Source organism: Apodemus sylvaticus, chromosome 20 (assembly GCF_947179515.1).
Source record: "Apodemus sylvaticus chromosome 20, mApoSyl1.1, whole genome shotgun sequence".
NCBI lineage: Eukaryota > Metazoa > Chordata > Mammalia > Rodentia > Muridae > Apodemus > Apodemus sylvaticus.
In genome coordinates this window covers 30,858,413-30,882,096 of record NC_067491.1, presented here as the reverse complement: position 1 = coordinate 30,882,096, position 23,684 = coordinate 30,858,413, and the positions used below count along the sequence as shown (strand labels likewise).

Here is a 23,684-nt window from a genome sequence, read left to right as displayed (position 1 = left end):
CACATATACACACACTCACAGGCACATATATCAGGGCACACATGTCCTATGGAGCTGGAATTATAAGCAGTTATGAAGTACCCAGCATCAGTGCTTGGCACTGACATTTGTGCCTATTAAGAACACTAAGAGCTATTAATTTCTGAGTTTTCTCTTCAGCCCAAACTAGAGAAAACTCTTTTTTCCTCTGATTTTGGCAGGATTCACTTTTTTTTTAAAGCTTTGAACATATTCATTTAAGTCTGAGTCACCATAACTTTTGTAAAACAAGATTAGTGTTAGTTTAGGTGTAATGATGGTGTAAGGGTATATAGATAGATAGATAGATAGATAGATAGATAGATAGATAGATGGATGGATAGATATAGATATAGATATAGATGATATAGCCAATATATAGATATATAAAGCCAATAAATAATGAATGCGATATGACTGGCTGCTTGATGAAATAGAAGCAATGGCTCTTGAGCTACTAAGTTTTTAAAGTAATATTATTTCTAAAATATTTATTATTTTATCATTTTTGTGTATGGGGGGGGTGTTTAGCCTGCATGGATGTCCATGTAGTTTGTTCATTCAGCAGTGGTTCTCTGGGACTGGAGTTACAGGCAGTTGTTAACCACCATTTGGGTGGCTGGACTTCAACCCAGGGCCTTTACAAGAGAAGTCAGTCCTGTTAAGTGGTGAACCATCTTTCCCTTTCCAAACTATGATTATGTATTGTCCTATACAAGTCTCTCATCACCCATGAGGCTTCCTAATACCCCATAAGATTCCATGTTCATTTGCCATGTGAACTGTAAAACTAACATTACCTATTCCAGTAACATAGCAAGTACTTGCTTGTTCCATTTCTTTAAGGACTAGTCATTGAGCACATCTCATTTATACACCATAATTTTCTTGCAATTCAGATTTTGTTTTGATTCTTTTGTTTTTTTACCTATTTTGCAGACACTGTATGCATGCGCCTGTGTGTGTATGTGTGGACCAAGTGCACCTAAGGTGCAAGTATTTCTCTCTTAAAAATTAAATAGCCTGCGTGTATGAGGAAGCATTTTTAAGGTCAGCCATGGTTTATTATTACTCGTTATTTTAATTCAACAGATGAGCCTAAGGCAAGGAAATGAACCTGCTGGCCAATGTATCACAGCTAGAAAATAATTTTCCATGAAAAAGAAAGTATAGTTTTCTCCTGAGTTATTCTATACTAGCTGTTTGAGGTAGTGTGCCAAAAGCAAGTAGTTCTAGGTTTAACTTCTAACTTCCCCAATTTTGCATTTATTTTACTGCACTTTTCAGTCATTTTAATCTGTAGCATCCAGTAGTGATACCCGTGGAAAATATTTTCTAGCTGTGATGCATTAGCAGGCACATTCACCATGAGCAGTTGGTTATGTTAACACTCCATGTTGAAGCCAAATTAGAAAAAAATCTGCATGCTCAGATGCATAGAATAAGAAGACTGGGTAACATAAACCATGCAATGGCGAACTTGCTACCATAATATAGTGAGTATTGTCATTACTTGACAATATTCAGTGCAATGGTTATTTAAGATTTTCTGAATTATAAAGAATTGTGATACATATAGGATACTCGATCAGTTTTCTTACACTTAGTGTCTTTATATTATACATCTTTTTTCCATATCTCTACCATTTTACTCACAAATTCTTATTAGAGGAAAATAGCTATATATTACCAAATTGTTATTTTGTTTCAAAATATGTTTTGATAATATCTTACTAAGGACATAACATGAAACATTTTCTAATTTTTTTCACATGTGAACAAGTTCAACCTAATTTATATGATTTAAATCTCAAAACATTTTGAGATTCTCAAACATGTTTCTGTAAGACCTATTCTCCCTAAAGTTAAGAATTTTTTAATTGAATATTGTCTTCATTTACATTGCCAAAGGTAAAACCTTTCCCGACTTCCCCCCTCTCCAAAGACCCCCAACCCCTCCTCCTACCCCCTGCCTCCACGTATATGCCCCTCCACCCAACCCATTCCCGCTTCCCCCCTCCTCGATTTCCCTTTGTTGGGGCATCTATTGAGCCTTTACCTGACCAAGGACCACTCCTCCCACTGATGCCCAACAAGGCATTCCTCTGCCAAATTTTTGCCTGGAACCATGTGTGCCCCTTGGTTGATGGTTTAGACCCTGGGTGTCCTGGGGTGTCTGGGTGACCAAAATCATTTTTCTTCCCGTGGGGCTGTAAACCCCTTCAGCTCCTCCGGACCACCCTCCAGCTCCTCCACTGGGGACCCCACGCCCAGTCCAATAGTTGGTTGCTAGCTAGAATCTGCCTCTGTATCTGTAAGGCTCTGGCAGGGTCCCTCCGGAGACAACCATGCCATGCTCCTTTTGGTATACACTTTTAGTTGTGCATACTTGTGTTGGGGTTTGGTGACATTTTATCGGGTGAATCCCCAGGTAGGGCAGTCTCTGGATGGCCTTTTCTTCAGTCTCTGCTCCATACTTTGTCTCCCTTATTGCTCTTGTGAGTATTTTGTTCCCTTTCTCAGAGGAACCAATGCAGCCTCACTTAAGTCCTCCTTCTTGAGCTTCCTGTGCTGGGTGATTTGTAACTTGTTTATTTGGAGGTTTGGGGCTAACATCTGCTTATTACTGAGTGCATACCATGTGCGTTCGTTTGTGATTGGATTACCTCGCTCAGAAAATTTTCTAGTTCTATCGATTTGCCTAAGAATTTCATGAATTCATTGTTTTCAATAGCTGAATAGTACTCCATTTTGTGTATATACCACAGTTTCTGTATCCATTCCTCTTTTGAAGGACATCTGGGTTCTTTCCAGCTTCTGGCTATTATAAATAAGGCAGCTATGAACATAGTGGAGCATGTGTCCTACATTACATGTAGGAGCATCTTTTGGGTATATGCCCAGAAGTGGTATAGCTGGGTCCTTAGGTATGGGTCCTGTCTAATTTTCTGAGGAATTGCCAAACTGATTTCCAGAGTGGTTTTGCCAGCTTGCAATCCCACCAACAATAGAGAAGTGTTCCTATCCGCCCCACATCCTCTCCAGCATCTGATGTCCCCTGAGTTTTTCATCTTAGCTATTCTGACTGGTGTGAGGTGGAATCTCAGTGTTGTTTTGATTTGCATTTTCCTAATATCTAAAGATGCTGAACATTTCTTTAGGTTTTTTAGAGCCATTCGAGTTTCCTCAACTGAGAATTTCCTGTTTAGCTCTGCACCCCATTTTTAATAGGATTATTTGACTCTCTGGAGACAAACTTCTTGAGTTCTTTGCATACATTGGATATTAGGCTTCTATCGGATGTAGGGTCAATTTGTTGGTTGCCCTTTTGTCTTATTGACAGTGTCCTTTGCCTTACAGAAGATTTGCAGTCTTATGAGGTCCCATTTGTCGATTCTTGTTTTTAGAGCATAAGCCATTGGTGTGTTCATGAACTTTTCCCCTGTGCCCATGTGTTCAAGATTTGTCCCTACTTTCTCCTCTATAAGCTACAGCGTGTCTGGTTTTATGTGTAGATCCTTGATCCACTTGGACTTGAGCTTTGTACAAGGAGATAAGAATGGGTCTATTTGCATTCTTCTGCATGCTGACCTCCAGTTGATCAACACCATTTGTTAAAAATGCTGTCTTTTTTCTGCTGGACGTTTTTAGCTCCTTTGTCAAATAGTCTTTTCTGGGTCTTCAATTCTATTCCACTGATATTCCTGCCTGTATGCATACCAATACCAAACAGTTTTTATCACTATTGCTCTGTAGTAGAACTTGAGGTTAGGGATGGTGATTCCCCCAGAAGATCTTTTGTTGTGGATAATAGTTTTTGCTATCCTGGGTTTTTTGTTATTCCAGATGAAATTGAGAATTGTTCTTTCTAGATCTATGAAGAATTGATTTGGGATTTTGATGGGGATTGCATTGAATCTGTAGACTGCTTTTGGCAAGATGGCCATTTTTACTATGTTGATCCTGCCAATCCACAAACAAAGGAGATCTTTCCATCTTCTGAGAACTTCTTTGATTTCTTTCTTCAGAGGCTTGAGGTTCTTTTCATACAGATCTTTCACTTGCTCGTTAGGGTCACACCTAGGTATGAAATATTATTTGGGACTATTGTGAAGGGTGCCATTTCCCTAATTTCTTTCTCATCTTGTTTATCCTTTGAGTAGAGGAAGGCTACTGATTTTCTTTAGTTAATTTTATATCCAGCCATTTTGTTGAAGTTGTTTATCAACTTTATGAGTTCTCTGGTGGAAGTCTTGGGGTTGCCTAAGTATACCAACATATCATCTGCAATTAGTTATATTTTGATTTCTTCCTTTCCAATTTGTATACTTTTGACTTCCTTTTGTTGCCTGATTGCTCTGGCTAGGACTTTAAGTACTATATTGAATAGAGAGAGAGTGGGCAGCCTTCTCTGGTCCCCAATTTTAGTGGGATTGCTTCAAGTTTCTCTCAGTTTAACTTGATGTTGGCTACTGGTTTGCAGTATATTGCTTTCACTACGTTTAGGTATGGGCCTTGGATTCCCCATCTCTCTAAGACTTTTATCATGAATGGATGCTGGATTTTGTCAAAAGCCTTTTCAGCATCTAATGAAATGACCATGTGGGTTTTTTTCCCTTTAGTTTGTTTATGTAGTGGATTACATTGTCAGATGTCCACATATTGAACCACCCCTGCATCCCTGGGATGAAGCTTACCTGATTATGGTGACTTATAATTTTGATGCATTCATGGATTCGGTTGGCCAGGATTTTGTTCAGTATTTTAGCATAAATGTTCATGAGGGAGATTGGTCTGAAGTTTTCCTTCCTTGTTTGGTATTTGCTTGGTTTAGGTATAAGTGTTATTGTGGCCTCATAATCGAGTTGGGTAGTGTTTCTTGAGTTTCTATTTCATGGAATACTTTGAGGAGTATCGGAATTAGATCTTTTTAAAAGATCTAATCGAATTTCCCACTACACCCATCTGGTCCTGGGCTTTGCTTTTTCTTTTTGATGGGAGACTATTAATGATTGCTTCTATTTCTTTAGGACTTATGGGACTATTTAGATAGCTTAGCTGATCCTGTTTTAACGTTGGCACCTGGTATGTATCTAGAAAGTTTTCCATTTCATCCAGATTTTCAAACTGTGTTGAGTATAAACTCTTATAGTAGTATCTGATGATTTTTTTTTAATTTTCACAGTTTCTGTTTTTATGTCTCCTTTTCATTTCTGATTTTATTAATTTGGATACTGTCTCTGTGCCTTCTGTTTAGTTTGACTAATGGTTTATCTATCTTGTTGATTTTTTTCAAAGAACCAGCTCCTTGTTTGGTTGATTCTCTGTATAGTTATTTTTGTTTTTGTTTGCTTGATTTCGGCCCTGAGTTTGATTATTTCCTGCCGTCTACTCCTCTTGGGGGTATTTGCTTCTTTTTGTTCTAGAGCTTTCAAGTGCACTGTCAAACTGTTAGTGTAAGTGCTCTCCATTTTCTTTTAGGAGGCACTCAGAGCTATGGATTTTCCTCTTAGCACTGCTTTCATTGTGTCCCATACATTTTGGTATGATTTGTCTTCATTTTCTTGAAATTCTAAAAGGTCTTTAATTTCTTTCTTTATTTCTTCCTTGTTCAAGCTGTTGTTGAGAAGAACATTGTTCAAAGTCCCTGTGTATGAGTGTTTTCCATTGTTTTTGTTTGATCTTAAGAGCAGCCTTAGGCTTTGGTGATCTGATAAGGTACATGGAATAATTTCAATATTTCTGTATCTGTTGAGGCCCGTTTTGTGACCAATTATATGGTCAGTTTTGGAGAAGTTGCCATGAGATGCTGAGAATAAGTTATATTTTTTTTTGCTTTAGGGTGGAATGTTATATAAATATCTGTTAGACCCATTTGGTCCATAACTTCAGTTAGTTTCACTGTCTCTCTGTTTAGTTTCTGATTCCATGATTTGTGCATTTTTGTGAGTCAGGTGTTGAAGTCTCCCACTATTATTGTGTGTGGTGCAATGTGTGTTTTGAGCTTCATTAAAGTTTCTTTTATGAATGTAGAAGCCCTTGTGTTCCGAAGCATAGATGTTCAGAACTGAGAGTTCATCCTGGTAGACTTTTCCTTTGACCAGTATGAAGTGTCCCTCATCATTTTTGACAACTTTTGCTTTAAAGTCAATTTTATCCGATATAAGAATCCCTCAACAGAAGAGTGGATGCAAAAAATGTGGTATATCTACACAATGGAGTACTATTCAGCCATTAGAAAGAATGAATTCATGAAATTCTTAGGCAAATGGATGGAGCTAGAGAATATCATACTAAGTGAGGTAACCCAGACTCAAAAGGTGAATCATGGTATGCACTCACTAATAAGTGGATGTTAACCTAGAAAACTGGAATACCCAAAACATAATCCACACATCAAATGAGGTACAAGAAGAAAGGAGGAGTGGCCCCTGGTTCTGGAAAGACTCAGTGAAACAGTATTCGGCAAAACCAGAACGGGGAAGTGGGAAGGGGTGGGTGGGAGGACAGGGGAAGAGAAGGGGGCTTACGGGACTTTCGGGGAGTGGAGGGGCTAGAAAAGGGAAATCATTTGAAATGTAAATAAATTATATCGAATAAAAAAATTTAAAAAAAAAAAGAATGGCCTCTCCAGCTTGTTTCTTGGGACCATTTGCTTGGAAAATTGTTTTCCAACCTTTGACTCTTAGTGACTGTCTTTGTCACTGATGTGGTTTTCTTGTATGCAGCAAAACGATGGGAGAATTGAGACCATTGATATTAAGAGATATTAAGGTGAAGTGATTCGTGCTTACTGTTATCTTCTTAGTTAAAGATGAAATTCTGGTTGTGTAGCTATCTTCTATTGGGTTTATTGAAAGATTACCTTATTAATTTTTCTACAGTGTGGTTTCCTGCCTTGTTTTGGTATTTTCCACCCATTATCTTTTGCACAGCTGAATTTGTCTTAAAGTATTGTGTAAATTTGCTTTTGTCATAGAATGTTTTCTTTTCTCTATCTATGGTAATTGAAAGTTTTGCTGGGTATAGTAGACTGTGCTGACATTTATGTTTTCTTAGGGTCTGTATGACATCTGCCCAGGAAGTCATATTTTCTGGTGAGAAGTCTGGTGTAATTCTGATAGGTCTGCCTTTATATGTTACTTGACCTTTTTCTCTTACTGCTTTTAATATTCTTTCTTTGTTTAGTGCATTTGGTGTTTTGATTATTATGTGTTGGGAGGAATTTCTGCTCTGATCTAATCGGTTTGTAGTTCTATAGGCTTCTTGTATATTCATGGGCATCTCTTTCTTTAGGTTAGGGAAATTTTCATCTATAATTTTGTTGAAGATATTTACTTGGCCTTTAAGATGGAAATCCTCACTTTCTTCTATACCTCACTTTCTTCTATACCTATACTCCTTAAGTTTAGTCTTTTCATTGTGTCCTGTATTTCCTGGATGTTTTGGGTTACAAGCTTTTTGAATTTTTCATTTTCTTTGACCGTCGAGTCAATGTTTTCTATGGAACCTTCAGCACCTGAGATTCTTCTATCTCTTGTATTCTGTTGTTGATGTTTGCATCTATGACTCCCGAATTCTTTCTAAGGTTTTCTATCTTCAGAGATGTCTCACTTTGTGATTTCTTTATTGTTTCTATTTCCATTTTTAGATCTGGGATAGTTTTGTTCAGTTCCTTCACTTGTTTGCTTTATCCTGAAATTCGTTAAGGAATATTTGTGTTTCCTCTATAAGGGCTTCTACCTGTTGACCCATGTTCTCCTGTGTTTCTTTTAGGAATTTTTTTGATTCTTCTTTAAGGGCTTCTGCATGTTGACCCATGTACTCCTTTATTTCTTTAAGGGATTTTTGTGTTTCCTCTTTTAAGGTCTTCTACATTTTAATCCATATTCTCTTGTCTTTCTTTAAGGGATTTTTGTACTTCTACCTATTGACCCATGTTCTCCTATATTTCTTTAAGGGAGATATTTATGTCCTTCTTGAAGTCCTCTATCAGCATTATGAAATGTGATTTTTAAATCTAGCTCTTGATTTTCTGATTCGATGGAACATGCAGGATTTTCTGTTGTGAAAGAACTGGGTTCTCATGGTGCCGTGTTGCCTTGGTTTCTGTTGGTAATGATATTACACTTGCCTTGGGCCATCTCGTTATCTCTGGTGTTAGCTGGTCTTGTTGTCTCTATCTTCTCTGTCCTTGCAGGCCCATGTTTCTGTACTCCTGGGATTCCCTTTCTCTCCAATGCCCTGCAAAGAGCTATTTCTCCAAGGAGTATCAGGTGATGGTGTCTCCCCTGTGGCAGACTTGGAAAGGGTCGAATACCCTACAGACTGCTATTTCAAATGTTCTGCTGCTCCTGGATCTCGAATACCCTGTTGATACTGGTTCTCATCTTCTCACTTCTACCAGTTCGAATGCCCTACTAGTGCCAGTTCTTGAATGACCTGCTCCTTCCAGTTCTCTAGAGAGTATCAGGAAGTAGGCTCCTCCCCATATCACAAGTGCCACAGGTCTCCCACATCTGATGGAATGGTGTGGTGGTGGTGGAAGAGGGAGGGGTAGGAGGGATGGAAGGGGAGTGGTGATCTGGAGGTTGCTGGGTAGTGGGTGGGAGGTGATTCTTACTGAATGCTGCTCCTGCCAATATCAGGAAGTAGGCTCCTCCCTGTGTCAGAAATGGCACAGGTCTCCCATAACCGACAGAATAGGGTGGTGGCAGAGGAGGAGGGTAAAGTTAAGATTTTAATTAACTAATACAAATGTCCTTCCCATATGCAGTGGTAGTACAGAAGATGTGACAAGCTGAGGTAGAATTTCAGCTTGATTGCAAATGCAAACCCACCTTCCTTCTGTTTTCATAATCCATTCCTACCGATAAATGTTCAGGCATAATTTATCACTAATTACATTCAAATTTTCATTACTTTAGGCTCTTTGAATAATGATGGCTAGATAAATCATGCCTAATATTTCTTCACTAGAAGATGTTCATTATTCAAAGAAAAATGGTGATTTACTTTCGTTGAAAGTAAACATACATAGTAAGGGGAAAAAAGCAAGTAGCAGAAACAAAATAAACAGAACCCTGTGTGACTGTGTCAGTGTGTAGATGGCCATGGTATTAAAATAAAACCATGCAGGTTTTTGCCAGGCTAGATGGTCAACACCTGTAATCCCAGACCTTGGGATGAATTTGACCCAGACCTGGTGAGTTTGAGTGCCAGCCAAAACTAGGCTACATAGAAAACAGCCTTTATCAAACTCTTAAAAAAAAGACAATTATTTCAGAAGCTGGGGAAACTGGAAAGAATTCCTTTGTCCCCTACCACCGCTGCTAGAAGCATCTCTGTGTTTTCTAATCTAGGCTCTCGGGCTGTTGTCACTTTTTCTGACGTTTTAGCCCTATCCCTATGTGTTAATCTAGTCGAACTCAAATAACAGCATGCTAAAAAGCTTCATGGTTAGAAAACCTCAAACATGTCCGAACTATCACTTTCATGATAGTTGAGTCTTGTTAAAACTGGAAATACATAGATGGGTTTGGGTAAATACATATCCAGTTTTCACATTTTCCATATTACTGTATTTTTCACTAACCAACCATCTAAAGGGCATTTGAAGGTTAAGAGCCAATTCAATTTATGAGATCTATTTGTCTTGATAGCAATGTGCAAAAAAAAAAGATTCATAACCAATGTGGGTGACATATTTAGGAGAGCCACTGGCTGTAGAATGGAAATGCTATCATGACTGTAGCTTGTTGTAAATGTCTGCCTGGCAGTAAAGTAAGTTACTAGTGTCACCTGTTCTCTGAAACTGCATCTATATTTGCTATGATGATTAAAGTTAAATTATTTAACTTAATTATACGTTATCTTAAGGTGCAATTTTCTTACCAACTGGGCATCGTTGTATATGCTAGCCTGAAGGATATAGGAATGATAATAAGAAAACTATTATTATACTTTTGGATTTATTTCTCACAGTTTTACTTATTCTGCTTAGTTGTTAGTAAGCTGTAAGTTTTAGTAGCTGAAAAATAAAAGCTAATGGCTGAGAGGCCCAGAAATAGTTTTACTTATGTAAACACTGGCATGACTTGTTAACTGTCATATTTTAATTGATTTTTTCCAAATGACACAGGCAAATGTTATTTACTTTATTAACATTGAAAATGCTGAAGAAAATTAAACTGCAGCTGCATAGATTTTGTTGAAAGAAGTTCTTGCTATAGTTCAGGATAACATATAATTTGTAATCATCCTGTCTTGGCCGGCACAATGCTGAGATTGCAATGATATTCCACTAATCCTGATTTAGCAGCAATAGTAAGTCCAAAAATATTTTAACTCTTTCATTAACACCTTTTTAAAAAATATTTGTTTATTTATATGAGTATACTGTAGCTCTCTTTAGACATATCAGAAGAGGGCAATGGATCCCATTACAGATAGTTGTGAGCCACCATGTAGTTACTGGGAATTGAGCTCAGGACCTTTGGAAGAATAGTCAATGCTTTTAACTGCTAAGCCATCTCTTCAGCCCTTCACTTATTCTTGCTTCCTCTATATAGACAGTAGATGGTGGGATAGTCTTCCTTTGTCCCCACATAAGACTAGACATGCAGTTATTCTCTAAATATATTTCTAAAGAATAAATGGGTCTAAATAAAAAACATAACTGGTTGAAATTAATAATGAAATAAGTTACCTCTAAAACCTATGATATATGTTTGGGAATCAAAATTTCATGTTTAAGTATCAAAACTATATTTACATAACACACTTTTTTGTCTTTTCAGTTATTTTAGTATACTTACAGAGGTCTGAGAATCACTTGTGGGCATCAGTTCTCTCCTGCCCCCATATGGATCCAGGGATCATACTTAAGTGTGTCAGTCTTTATATCAAGTGTCTGTTGAGTCAACTAAACACACTACAACCTGTATTTTTCATGACAGGGTCGCTACTAAAACGGAAGATCTACAATTCACTGGGGCTGATTATACAATGAATTTTAAGGGTTCTGAGCTTGCATATCCAGACATGGTTTTCTATCCATGCGTGTTAGGGATTTGAACTCATGTGCTCTTGATTGCCTCGCCTACACTGATTCTTTTTCCTACTGTATCATGTATACACTGCATACTGCTTAAATCATGCCAGGTGCATGTCTCCCTTATGACTTATGATTCTCTCTTGATGAAATTCAAAGTTCTTCTGGATTTTGGGGATATTGCCGATCATCTTTCTGTGCATTGACACATGAGAAATTGCAAGATCTTTGTGACATTAATGATTCCCTCTCCAGGCGAAGCCTACATGAGACTGAGTAAACTTCCTGAAGCTGAGCATTGGTACATGGAATCATTGAGATCCAAGACAGACCACATCCCTGCTCATCTCACCTACGGGAAGCTGCTGGCCTTAACAGTAAGGACTTATTTTTCTCATTCTTCAGAAATTAATTTTTCCCCATGTGTCCTGGAGATAGCTGGAGTTTGAAGTATGGACTCATTCTGTACTAGGGAACTCAGTTAATGAATGATAATGATTCTGTTAGAGACCTAAACAGACAATGTTGAAGAGCTAAACTTTTGGATCTGGCCTATAAGATGTGAAATGTGATGAAGTTGGAGGTATCAATGAGACAGATATAAATGGAGAACCTGAAGGAGAACCTCAATTATGCCATAACTTATTCGTGTTGTCCTAATAGCAGCATTTATATAAATGATGTTTTACAAAAACTGTTATCAATTTGACTGTGCTTGGAACAAATTTTATCAAATAACTCTCATGTAAAATATGCATTTTTCTAGTTAGAGGCATTCTTTGAGAGACTTATAGACTGGTTTTATAGATCTGATTATTCCCAGGCCTTAGAGAAATGAAGTAAAAATTATTCTATTAAAAACTTGTGTTGGAAGTAGTCTTCAAAAGGACTCAAACCTACAAAGATTTACCATAAGGTACAAAAAGTATAACGTGCCAAACATGTAATAATTTTGGGGTGAATCAGATAAGCTTTAGTTACCAAACAAGATAGATTCTAATGTTGGTAAGCATGAAGGAAGAATGAGTTAATTTCAGGAAATAAAAATGCAGAGGCAAAGTTATTCCCTGCAGCTGGTATAGAATTATTTCCAAAACAATACTCTCCTCATGCAGTGTAACTATTTGGATTGTATTGGGAATTATACATAATCATATAAGAAAGTAAAGCATTTTATGGGCAGACACATTTCTGAACAGACTCCCTTAAGATCACTGCTCAAGAACAGAATATCATAGATAAATCTTGGGCCAACCTTCACCTATGGAGACCATATTCAATGGGTTAAAATGACATTCAGAAACTTAATGCATATTCAACCTGCAGAAAGATGGTGAAAAAAAGTGACTTTGGAACTGGGCTTAGTAGCACACACATTTAATCCCAGGTCATGGGACGCAGGGGCATTCTATCCGAGTTTGAAGCCAGTGTTTTCTGCATAGCAAGTTCCAGGAGAGCCAGATCTATACAATAAGGAGACCCTATCTCAAAATCAAACCAAACAAACAAAAACAAAAATCAAACAAAACAAAACAAAAACCAAGCAAGCAAGAACCACAAGAATGACTCCAGCAGTTTTCATTATAATTTGCAGGTGACTGAATAAAAATGACACTTTGAAGGAACAGTAATATAGGAGTTCACCCCTAACGCTGCTTAAAGCATTTTTGTCACACTCAGCGTAAAATATATATGAAGAGAAAAACATAGAAGTAGTCAAGGTTGGGGGGAGATGTGAAGGGATAATACATGTGGACTGATGTGGAGAAGAAATCAAGAGCAGCCATAATTGATTTGTCAGATTCCACACTCTAAAAAAGTTTGTCCTGGTGCTGGTGAAATGGCTCAGCAGGTAAGACCACTAACCGTTCTTCCAAAGGTCCTGAGTTCAAATTCCAGCAACCACATGATGGCTCACAACCATTTTTAATGGGATCTGACGGCCTCCTCTGGTGTGTGAAGACAACTACAGTGTACTCATATATGATAAATAAATCTTTAAAAAAAATAGTCTGTCCCACGTGTATAGCAATGAAAAATCAGTTTGTTCCAAAGAACCCTGGAGAAAAGCATAAACTAGGGCATCTGGCATAGAATGGGGCTGAGTTAAAAGCTATGCTTAATAACTTTCCATTGTATGACTGCAGGCATCAGGTTTTGCCTCTATGTACACAAATGCTAGGAAACAGGAACCTTCCTCTAAGGCAAGAACTAAGGCTTTCACTGATGAGACCAAGGAGTGGGAAAGGTTCATGGCACAGGTGTGGCTCAAACAGCTGAAGAGGAGATGAGGGGAACCTAGTGCTTTGCTTCACATGTATGTTAAGTGGGTTTCCCAGAGGTTCACATCCTTTTAAAGCTTGACTTTTCATGTGGTCATGATAATGCTTGATGACTTGTCAGGGAGGGGCTGAAAGTTATGAATTTAGCCAGGGTACCATCACCTTCACAGGTGCTTAATGCTGATCTCTCACAGTAAACTCTTCTGAAAATCAGTAAGGTTCCTAGCTGCCCTCTGCCTTCTATGTTGTCATGCGATCTCTCATTCTGGGTCATGTTTTCCTTGTGATGCCATCTCTCCTGCTGTGGTGTAACCAGAAGACCCTTACCTGAGAAGAGCAGGAAATGGCACCATGCTTTTAAACACACCAGAATTGTGAGATGCAAAATGTTTTTTTCCTTGTAAGTATTCAGCTTTAGGTAGTTTGTTTCTTCAACAGACAATGGCAATGGACATCGGACAGTCAAAAGGAAAATATGGGTTAATCCAAAATTATTCTGTTTTTTTAAATATTTTTTTAAAAATTCTTCTCTTGTGCGATACATCCTGGCCATAGTTTCCCCTCCTTTTATTCTTTCTAGTTATCCACTATCCCCTTCCCCTAGGTCTACCTTTATTCCATTTTCCATCAGAAAAGAACATGTCTTCCAGGAATATCAACCAAATATGAACAAGGCATAAAAAGTTATAGTAAAACTAAGTACAAATCCTCATATCAAGATTGGATGAGGCAGTGCAGCAGGAAGATAGAGATTTGTTTGTTTGTTTGTTTGTTTGTTTATTCACTTTACATCCCAATATCAGCCCCACCTCTCCTCCCAGTACTCCCTCATACAGATTCTCCCTCCATTATTCCTTCCCCTACTCTTCTGAGAATAGAGAGCCCCCCTCTGGGTATCACCCTCCACATCCCTCACTACTCCCAACACAACTAGCAGGCACATCAAGTCAATTTAGGACTAGGCATATTCTTTCCCACTGAGGCCAGACAAGCCAGACCAGTTAGGGGAATGGGATCCATAGGCAGGAAGGCAACATCAGGAGGTATTCTGTAAATTGCTATCAATCAACATTCGTGAGGGATTATATCTCATGTTGGAAGCTTCTATTAACTAACTCACAGCTGTGAATGGCCAACATTGGGCTGTCAGTCATAAGATGAAAAGCAAATTGGCATGATTAAAATCTAAAGAAACTTGTAAAAGAATTACCTTTGGCAGATCTGGTGACATGCAGCATTTAAAAGCATTGTGTCATAAATAAAAAATAAAGGACTTGCTGAAGGGTACACTAAGTTTTTACAAACAAAAACCTATGATAGTGGGTAGGCTTAGATTTTCCTTCTCTTCTTTTTATTAGATATCTGCTTCATTTACATTTTAAATGTTAACCCCTTTCCATGTTACCCCTCCGAAAATCCCCTATTTAGACCCCCTCCTCCTATTTACCCTCTCTCCCCCAATTTCCTAACTTGCATTCCCCTATTCTGGGGAATCAAGCCTTCACAAGACCAATGGCCTCACCTCTCATTGATGCCTGAAATGGTCATCTTCTACTACATGTATAGCTGGAGCTGTGGGACCCTCCATGTGTACTCTTTGGTTGGTGGTTTAGTCCCTGGGAGCTCTAGGAGTACTTGTTGGTACATATTATTATTCCTCCTGTGGAGTTGCAAACCTCTTCAGCAACTTTGGTCCTCTCTCTAGCTGCTCCATTTGGGACCCTCCCTATTCTCATTCTATTGGTTGACTGTGAGCCATGGGTGTTTTGATCCACTTTCCAATAAGGATCGAAGTATCCACAGTTTGGTCTTCCTTCTTGAGCTTCAGGTAGTCTGTGAGTTGTATCTTGGGTAGTGGGCTAATACCCATTTATTAGTGAGTACATACCATGTGTGTTCTTTTGTGATTGGGTTACCTCACTCAGGATGATAGTTTCTAGCTCCATTCATTTGCCTAAGAATTTCATGAATTCATTGTTTTCAATAGCTGAGTATCCATTGTGTAAATGTACCACATTTTCTGTATCCATTCCTCTGTTGAGGGACATCTCGGTTCTTTCCAGCTTCTGGCTATTGTAATTAAGGCTTCTATAAACATAGTGGAGCATGTGTCCTTATAACATGTTGGAGCATCTTCTGGGTGGAGTGGTATAGCTGGGTCCTCAGCAGTGCTGAGGACTGAGGACACAGTACTATGTCCAGTTTTCTGAGGAATCTCAAAACTGATTTCCAGAGCGGTTTTACCAGCTTGCAATACCACCAGCAATGGAGGAATGTTATTCTTTTTCCACATCCTCTCCAGAATTTGTTGTCCCAAGTTTTTGATTGTGGCTATTCGTGGAATCTCAGGGTTGTTTTGATTTGCATTTCCCTGATGATTAAGGATGTTGAACATTTCTTTAGGTGTTTCTTAGCCATTCAGTATTCCTCACTTGAAAATTTGTTGTTTAGCTTTGTACCCCATTTTTAATAGGGTTATTTGGTTCTAACCCTATGGAGTCTAACTTCTTGAGTTCTTCGTATACATTGGATATTAGGCCTGTATCAGATGTAGGGTTGGTAAAGATCTTTTCCCAATCTGTTTGTTGCCATTTTGTCCTATTGACAGTGTCCTTTTCCTTACAGAAGCTTTGTAATTTTATGAGGTCCCATTTTTCAATTTTTGATCTTAGAGCATAAGCTACTGGTGTTCTATTCAGGAAATCTTTCCCTGTGCCCAGGTACCCCAGGTTCTTCCCCAATTTCTCTTCTATTAGATTCAGTCTATCTGGTTTTATGTGGAGGTCCTTGATCCAGTTGGACTTGAGCTTTGTACAGGGAGATAAGAATGGTTGACGCAGCACCATTTGTGTGACTCTAACCAAGCAAGTGTATGATCTATATGACAAGAACTTCAATCTCTGAAGAAAAGAAATCTAAGATCACAGAAGATAGAAAGAACTTCCATGCTCATGGATTGGCAGGGATAATATAATTAAAAAAAATGGCCATCTTGCCTAAAGCAGTCTACAGATTCAATGCAATCCCTGTGAAAATCCCAACTCAATTCTTCATAGAGTTAGAAAGAGCAACTTCCAAGTTTATCTGGAATAACAAAAAAAAAACCCAGGATAGCTGAAACTATTCTCAAACATAAAAGAACCACCATCCCTGACCTATACTACAGAACAGAAGTGATAAAAACTGCATGGTATTGGTACATGGACAGTCAGGTAGATCAATGGAATAGAATTGAAGACCCAGAAATGAACCCACACACCTATGGTTACTTGATCTTTGACAAAGGAACTAAAAACTTTCAGTAGATTTTTCAAAACCTACTTATAAGGGTTCTCAAACACATTGACCCTTCTTCTTGCCCATCGATCAAAGGTAGAGAAGAAAAGATGGTAAATAGGACAAGGGGATGTAGACCTGTTTAGAAGTAGCTCTTTGGGGGTGATCTTAATATCTGTTTATCAAGACACGAGTAGCCCAGGTCAGTAGTGTCCCAGTACCATCAATCCAGTTCAAAAGTGTCACAATCTAGCAGAAACTGCCAGACCTATGCCAAATTGGCATGAGTCAGCAGGGGAGACTAGTAGCAGTGGGAATGCCAAGAGTTTCTACTGTGCCTCTCTCAATGAAGTGAAGACTCAGGACCAATGAAGTTTTGCAAGGCTAGCTGTGCCAGCATCTGGTCATTGTCTGTCGATTCCTATGTATACTGTCTTCAAGCATTAAGTGGCCTTCCACGGATCTTGCTTCACCAAAACATCACATGGATCTGCCTCAGTAAAACCCCATGGGAGTCTACATCACGTGACACAACCAGAAACTTGCACTTCAATAGTGAAAACTATTTTCATGTGAGGGAAGAGAAGTCTCCTTGCATGAAAATACAGAATTTGAGTGTGTAAATGAAGAAATTTGGAGCTTTTTAATATTCTTAATGGAGTAGATACAGACATTTGACCTTAAGACTCTTCAAACACTTTTTATAAGGACTATAAAACTTATAGCTGTCTGAATCTGATCCTTCCTACAAAGAAGAAAACGACAGAAATGGTCACATTTTAATATGTAATGCTGTTGTACCTAGACTCAGTACTAGATATAAAGAACATGTGTCCTGTTCTGTTAGATCTTCAATTCAAGAATATTTTAAACTTTCTTTTTAAAAATAGAGTTTTAAAGCTGCTTTCACAGTTTTTGCTTTACAGAAACATATTGAAAAGGAAGAAAAGTCTTACATATTACAATCTAAATTTTAAGTTTCCCTCCAGTTTATGGTTTCCTATTTAATGATTAGATGAAATGCAGACTTCTGTGAACTTCCTTAACCATAAGGCCAAATCCCACAACCACCTTTAATAGTTTCTTCTAAATTAAAAGTTTGGCAGATTCTGAGTCCAGTGTATTACATCTGACCATTTATGGGTTTGTAGGTCTTCTAATATGCCACCGAATTGGCAAGGTGGAAAATGCCACACATTTTGCCTTCTGCAGTTTTATGTGTTTTATTAAACAGGACTTACTATTAGTCTCAAGAGAAGTAGCAAAGGAATGGTACATATCCCTTTATGTAGAGACTCACCAAAGGTCAACTTTGTTAAATGGCTGGCAGCTATATCAGTTACTGTAAGCTAGGATTTCATATCAGAATTCTGGTTTTATGAGAAAATTAAAAATCTTTGATGATTACTACTTTGATTGAAGCCACTGAATTGATTCACTCAGAACATTTTTTCTTATATGCTATTATTTTTTTACAATCCCTGTAATATTTTTAGTAGGTAGAAGAGACCAAAGGGATTTAAGAATCCCCAGAATGCTTTTGTATACCCTACCAATTGTGTCCTTTTTTATTCTTCTGTTCTGCAAAAAAAGAAAAGAAGAAATAGTATATTTCTCTTTTCTATGGCTGTTGAAATTGTATTTCCTTTGTGAAGTCTGACCTGATTTTCTCAAGCCGTTATAATTTTCTTCCCTGATCATCCTAAGCCCTCATCTCTGTATCTTTGTGACATCACTTGGTAACTGAATGACATATAAATTTATGACTGCATTTGATATTAGGTATACAACAAAGACTCATCTTTTTTTTCAAACTTTATTTCCTTAGATTGACACTTATTGTATCTTAATCCCTTCATTTGGTCTACATATGTACTTAAACTGGTTGATCCACAGTGACCATTGCATTAATTCTCAAGGATATGTACTGAAGAATTTGACAAGAGTGATATGGTCATACAATAAACACATAAATAATCTTCCAAAGCTCTAGAAAGGAAGACAGTATTACAGAGATACTCATCAGTTGGCATATGTACTTGAAAATATATCTTTATTTTTTTTTTAATTTTTACCTTAAAAACTATGTTTTCGTAAGATAAAACTTGATCATATCCTTTCCCCTTTTCCAACTCTTCTCAGATCTTCCCCGCCTCCCTATTTACCCAACTTCATTACTTGAGCTGTCTATATCTCCAAACAAAAGATCAAATAGAAAATGCAACAAGAAAAATAAAACAGAAATCAAAGCAGATAAGCAAACTAGAAAAGAAAATCAATAAGACCAAAACCAAAACAAACAAACAAACAAACAAACAAAAGGTACAGACAAGAACCAACAAAATTTGAAAGCAAAGTCTGTTTTCTGTAGCCCAACCACTACTGGGCACACATCAGGACTGCCTGCCCTGGAGTGTAGTTGATATAACCATTAGCAGTCCACTAAAGAAAATTTGTTTTTTTCTCTCCTGCAGCCATCAGTTGCAGATAGCTTCTTGGTCAGAGGTGGGACTTTGTGCTCAGTCCCCCTTTTCCATGCTGGGATTTGGTCTGGTTTGAATCTGTGCAGGTCTGGTGCATGCTGTCCCAGTCTTTGTGAGTCGTTCATGTTAGCATCAGTCCTGTTGTGTTTTGGAAGACACTGTTTCCTTGGAGGTTTCTCCAACTTTTGCCTTCTCTCTAATGGATCCCTTAGCCTAGAGGGGAGGGGTATGACAAAGATATCCTGTTTAGGACTAAGTACTCCAAAATCTCTGCACATTGTACAGCTTTTGATCTCTTTATCAATTACAATATGTAGAAAAAGAAGCTTCTCTGCTAAGGGCTGAGCAGTGCTCTGCTCTGTAATTATAGCAATATACCATCAACCATCATTTTATTGTTCCGTTCCTGTACGCATGTTGTTTCTTGACCATTCTTAGAGAATGCTATTCCATTTTATGAAAGAAGAACCTGATCTTCCAAGATTTAATTAACATTCCCTTAAGGCTATCCAGTAACTAAATAGTACAATGAAATGCAACTATAAAGTTTTGCATATTAAGTGTTATAATTTTATTCTATATTGAATAATTTAAGTGATTTTCCTATTGATATACCTTCTTTAACCGATTAGAGACTCACAAAAGTCAATCTCTATCTCTTCCTAAACATTTTTTAAAATTAGTTTTGGTCCATGTTTTTAAGTATCCATTTAGATTATGTGGTTAAATACATTTTTATTATCATATGTGACTGTTCATGAGTGGAGAACTTGAGGCTATTGGCACTTTTTGATCCAACCTTATACCTATAATACAAACTTCCCAGGGTTCCCTAGGGGGAAGTTCTGTCTTAAGGTTACACTAGTAAGTTCCATGTTTAAATATAGCAGCACCAACTGACATCTTTTTAGAAATGTATGGAACTTTCATAACAGTGTCATGTCCAAATAAAATACAAAACACAAGCTGAGTTTGAATATCTCTGCTTAAGATTGTGATTTATTCCTTGTTTGAACTTTGTTGCCTAGGGCTAACTCCATGCATTTAAAATCAGTCATTCACTGAGAAGGACAGCAAGAAATACCATTTGCATTATTGTGTTTCAGGTGATATTTCTGCTTGTTTTTTAAATCTGTGTGGGTCCTGAAGCCTTGTCTTTTCCTAAACCCAAAGAACAACAACAAAAAAAAAAAAAAAAAGAAAGAAAGAAAGAAAGAAAGAAAAGAAAGAAAAGAAAAGAAAAGAAAAGAAAAGAAAAGAAAAGAAAAGAAAAGAAAAGAAAAGAAAAAAGTCCTTTATCCTGTTTCATTTATTTAAGCCAAAGATTTTGTAGACTTTTTTAAGCCTGTGAAATTATTATTGATTTAAATTGTAATAAAACCTTCTTGGCTGTTAGCTTGTTTTCCAGAATTAGTTTAGTGGGAAAGAAGGAAAGATATTGGAGACTCTGACAATAATTCTTGACATACAAAACCTTTATTTTGGCTACTGCATGGACACACTAAGCCAGACTTCTGTGTCTAGCCAAAGTTAATTGGGTTCCATAAAACTCCAGTTGTGAAAGTAACTTGATGTTCTGCTGAAAAGTTGTGCTTCCCTCCCCCTTCCCTCACCCCCTCTACATGGTGTCACTGTGTCGAGGAGAAGCTCAATGCTCTGTTCCATGTTTCTTTTGTAATTATTATTTCTTAGAATTGAGAATTCTTTTTCTATTTGACTTTATTCAGAGCTGAGCAACATCTGGTCTGCTGGATCTGTTTTGCTGTGATTTCTGTATAGCCCTGTTTAGATTGGAGGAGTCTTTGTAAGAAGCAGCTCTTTCTGTAATTCTGATTTGGTGATTAATATGAATGTATGCAATTCATATGTTAAATTTACTTCTGTGAAAAGGGAAAACATCACACATATCTGTTGGCAAAATATTAACTGACATATGGAAGGAAATTTAATTCAGTATAGTGTTCAGATAAATGTTCACATAAAGTTACTTCATCTGAACTTTATGATTTTGCATTCTAGAGACAACAGTCATCGTTGAATTTTTGTTTTGTTTTCTTTTGTTTTTTGAAAACCAAAATGGCTATGATAGTGATTTTATTAGGGAGGCTTTCCATAATTCAAGATATGCCTTTTAAACTAATATCAACACTGTAAGCATTGTGCTTACTATCATTAGTTGACATGGAAATCTAAAGAAATACATTTATTCTTTATTCTGCTTTTGTATAGTAGAAGCCAATGCAAAGTGTATGTGTTGTTGGTAGATATAGCTAGCCTTGGGAGTAATACAGATCAAAGCACTAAAATTCCTTAATATTCAAAGTCATGTGCTTGTGTGTGTGTATGTGTGGGGTTAAAACAGCTAATCTTCAGCATGTTCTATTTATGTTAACTTTTAATTTCTGGATAAAATTATATTGTTGAAAAATGACCTGTATTTTACTATTTTGAGTTTTTCACTTGGCTTCTCTTCTTTTTCACTTGGTCTGTAGTTTTCATTTCATGCAATTAGAATAGCCCATCAAATTAAGACCCCTTCCAATCCTTTAGGTACTCTGATATCTCAGTCTTATTCAGCAGATGGAGATCAAGAAGCACTGTGGTTTTAAATGTAATATGGCATTCTTTCAGAACTTTATACATTTTATAAAAGCCTGCAGTGGGCAGATGTTTGCTGCCTCAGAGTTCACCATGCTTCCTGCTGAACAGTAGGTGATGTGAAGTGAGGGTGATTTCATGGCTTCTAAAAAGGTGTGGCGCCTTTTATTCAGGAGACACTAATAGCAAAAGCCAGTGTCCTGTATTTGTGACTGTGGGGATGACTTTTGTTTTAGAAAGGATAATTATATAGTTTCCTAAATTGTATCCAGACTCTTCTCTTGCTATTATAGGCTCAGGATTCCATACCATTTTGCAGGCATTTCTTTCTGATTTCATATTTCTTCAATGTGTTAATTAAGTTCCATCCACATTTGTTCCAGTATAATTTATTCTGGGTTTAGCCCCATGTTTTCTCTCATACCGTGAGTTCCTAGGTCTGTATGAACTTGTCCATAATTTTTTTCTCATTTTATATAAAACTCATTTGATTGCCTTTCTACCATGTAAAGAAGCAAATATAGATTTTAATAAAAATTGGTGGTTTTCCTTGCCTCTGCCCCTTCCATACACCTGTCTTTCGTTTAGTTCATATTCTTTAGCATACAATGAACTAATCATCATGCACTCTTCCATCAGCTACTTCTATGAGCATGTTACCCAGATACCAGCTTCATCCATGAGGGAACTGGTATTCACAGTGCTCGAGTGTCCATAACCTATCCCTGACTATGTCTGACTATCCCAGTATGTCTCCTTCAGTACATCTGTGTTATTTACATTATTCTCAAACCTTGGGTTTCATGTATTATGCCTGAAAACCCAAGCAGTCACATTGTATAGGTAAACCCTAAATTCAAAGCGTATAAAAATTGACTTCAAAAACAAGTCATTTAACATTGAAATATTCACGTGCAGTTGTGAAGTGCATAGGCAGTGTATGTGTAAATTTTGAAGTATAAATAATTACAGAATAGCTGATGATAAGTGGACTTAGGTGCCTATATATGTAGAGTAACAAGAAATGTAAAACTTCAGTTTATGTTTACTTTTAATGTAAATGTGGTATGCATAGTTTCTCTTGAATTTGAAGATTTTAAGGGAGCATGACAAACTCATAGGAGTAGGGTGAGGATCAAGAAAGCCAAAAAGAAGAGACCTTGACCTTTTGCTGGTAAGCATTTACCTGGCAAAAGACTGAGTTGAAGCCAGAGCACTTAAGCACATCCAGCCCCAGTCATTTATTTCTTCTTCTTCCTGTAGAAAGTATAATTCTTGTTAAAGGCCCTAAAATTGCAGGCTGCTCATTTGTGCAACATAATGGAGACTCTTCGTTAAAAATGACAGGATGTGGTACATGCTTGAACATATTTTGGAGTCTAGCAGTTTATAATTTTGATGATAATAATGTTTTAAGTTAAAAACAGCAGTGTCACCTCTAAATAGGACCTTTAGGTTAAGTTTGGTATTAGCCTTCTGCTGTAGTTACTGGTTATCATATATAAAGCCATGCATTTTAATGCCTTACACAGAAGAAATGGGTACTATTGATAGAACAATCAGGCTTAGAACTACATGCCCCCTCCCCAAATAAAATTGACAAGTATTATCTCTATAAGCATTTCTTACGTTGGGCTCATGCAGCTGTAGTTTGGATATGATTTATCTGTTTTAGGAGATCAAGAAGCTCACTGTGTCAGACAGGGTTAATAGATAGCAATTAGGTCAGTACAATCAGGACTATCTTCAGAAAAAAATGGAGTTTTTATGGAACCCTGCTTTCTGGGGCCAGGTTCTCTGTTCTCCCAGTTCTCTGGCTGTTTGTCTTGTCATGTGATATGCTACTCTTGCTCGTATTCCTGCTTGGTAGCTATGATGTAATACAGTCAAGGATGCCTTTATTACTGATAGTGCTGTGCTATTTCAGCTTTTACTCTCCAAAAATATGAAGTACCCAACCCCAGGTAATTTTTT

The 23,684-nt window shown here is 37.4% G+C and overlaps 1 protein-coding gene across 3 annotated transcripts in view; it reads left to right on the top strand.

Annotated features, from left to right (window-relative positions):
* Tmtc2 (transmembrane O-mannosyltransferase targeting cadherins 2) overlaps positions 1-23,684 on the top strand; it is a 427,423-nt gene that overhangs the window by 278,633 nt on the left and 125,106 nt on the right. For all 3 annotated transcript variants that reach the window (XM_052165621.1, XM_052165622.1, XM_052165623.1), the window contains exon 8: positions 11,327-11,448. In XM_052165621.1, coding sequence (XP_052021581.1) covers positions 11,327-11,448 — 122 coding nt within the window. The remainder of the gene's footprint in view (positions 1-11,326; positions 11,449-23,684) is intronic.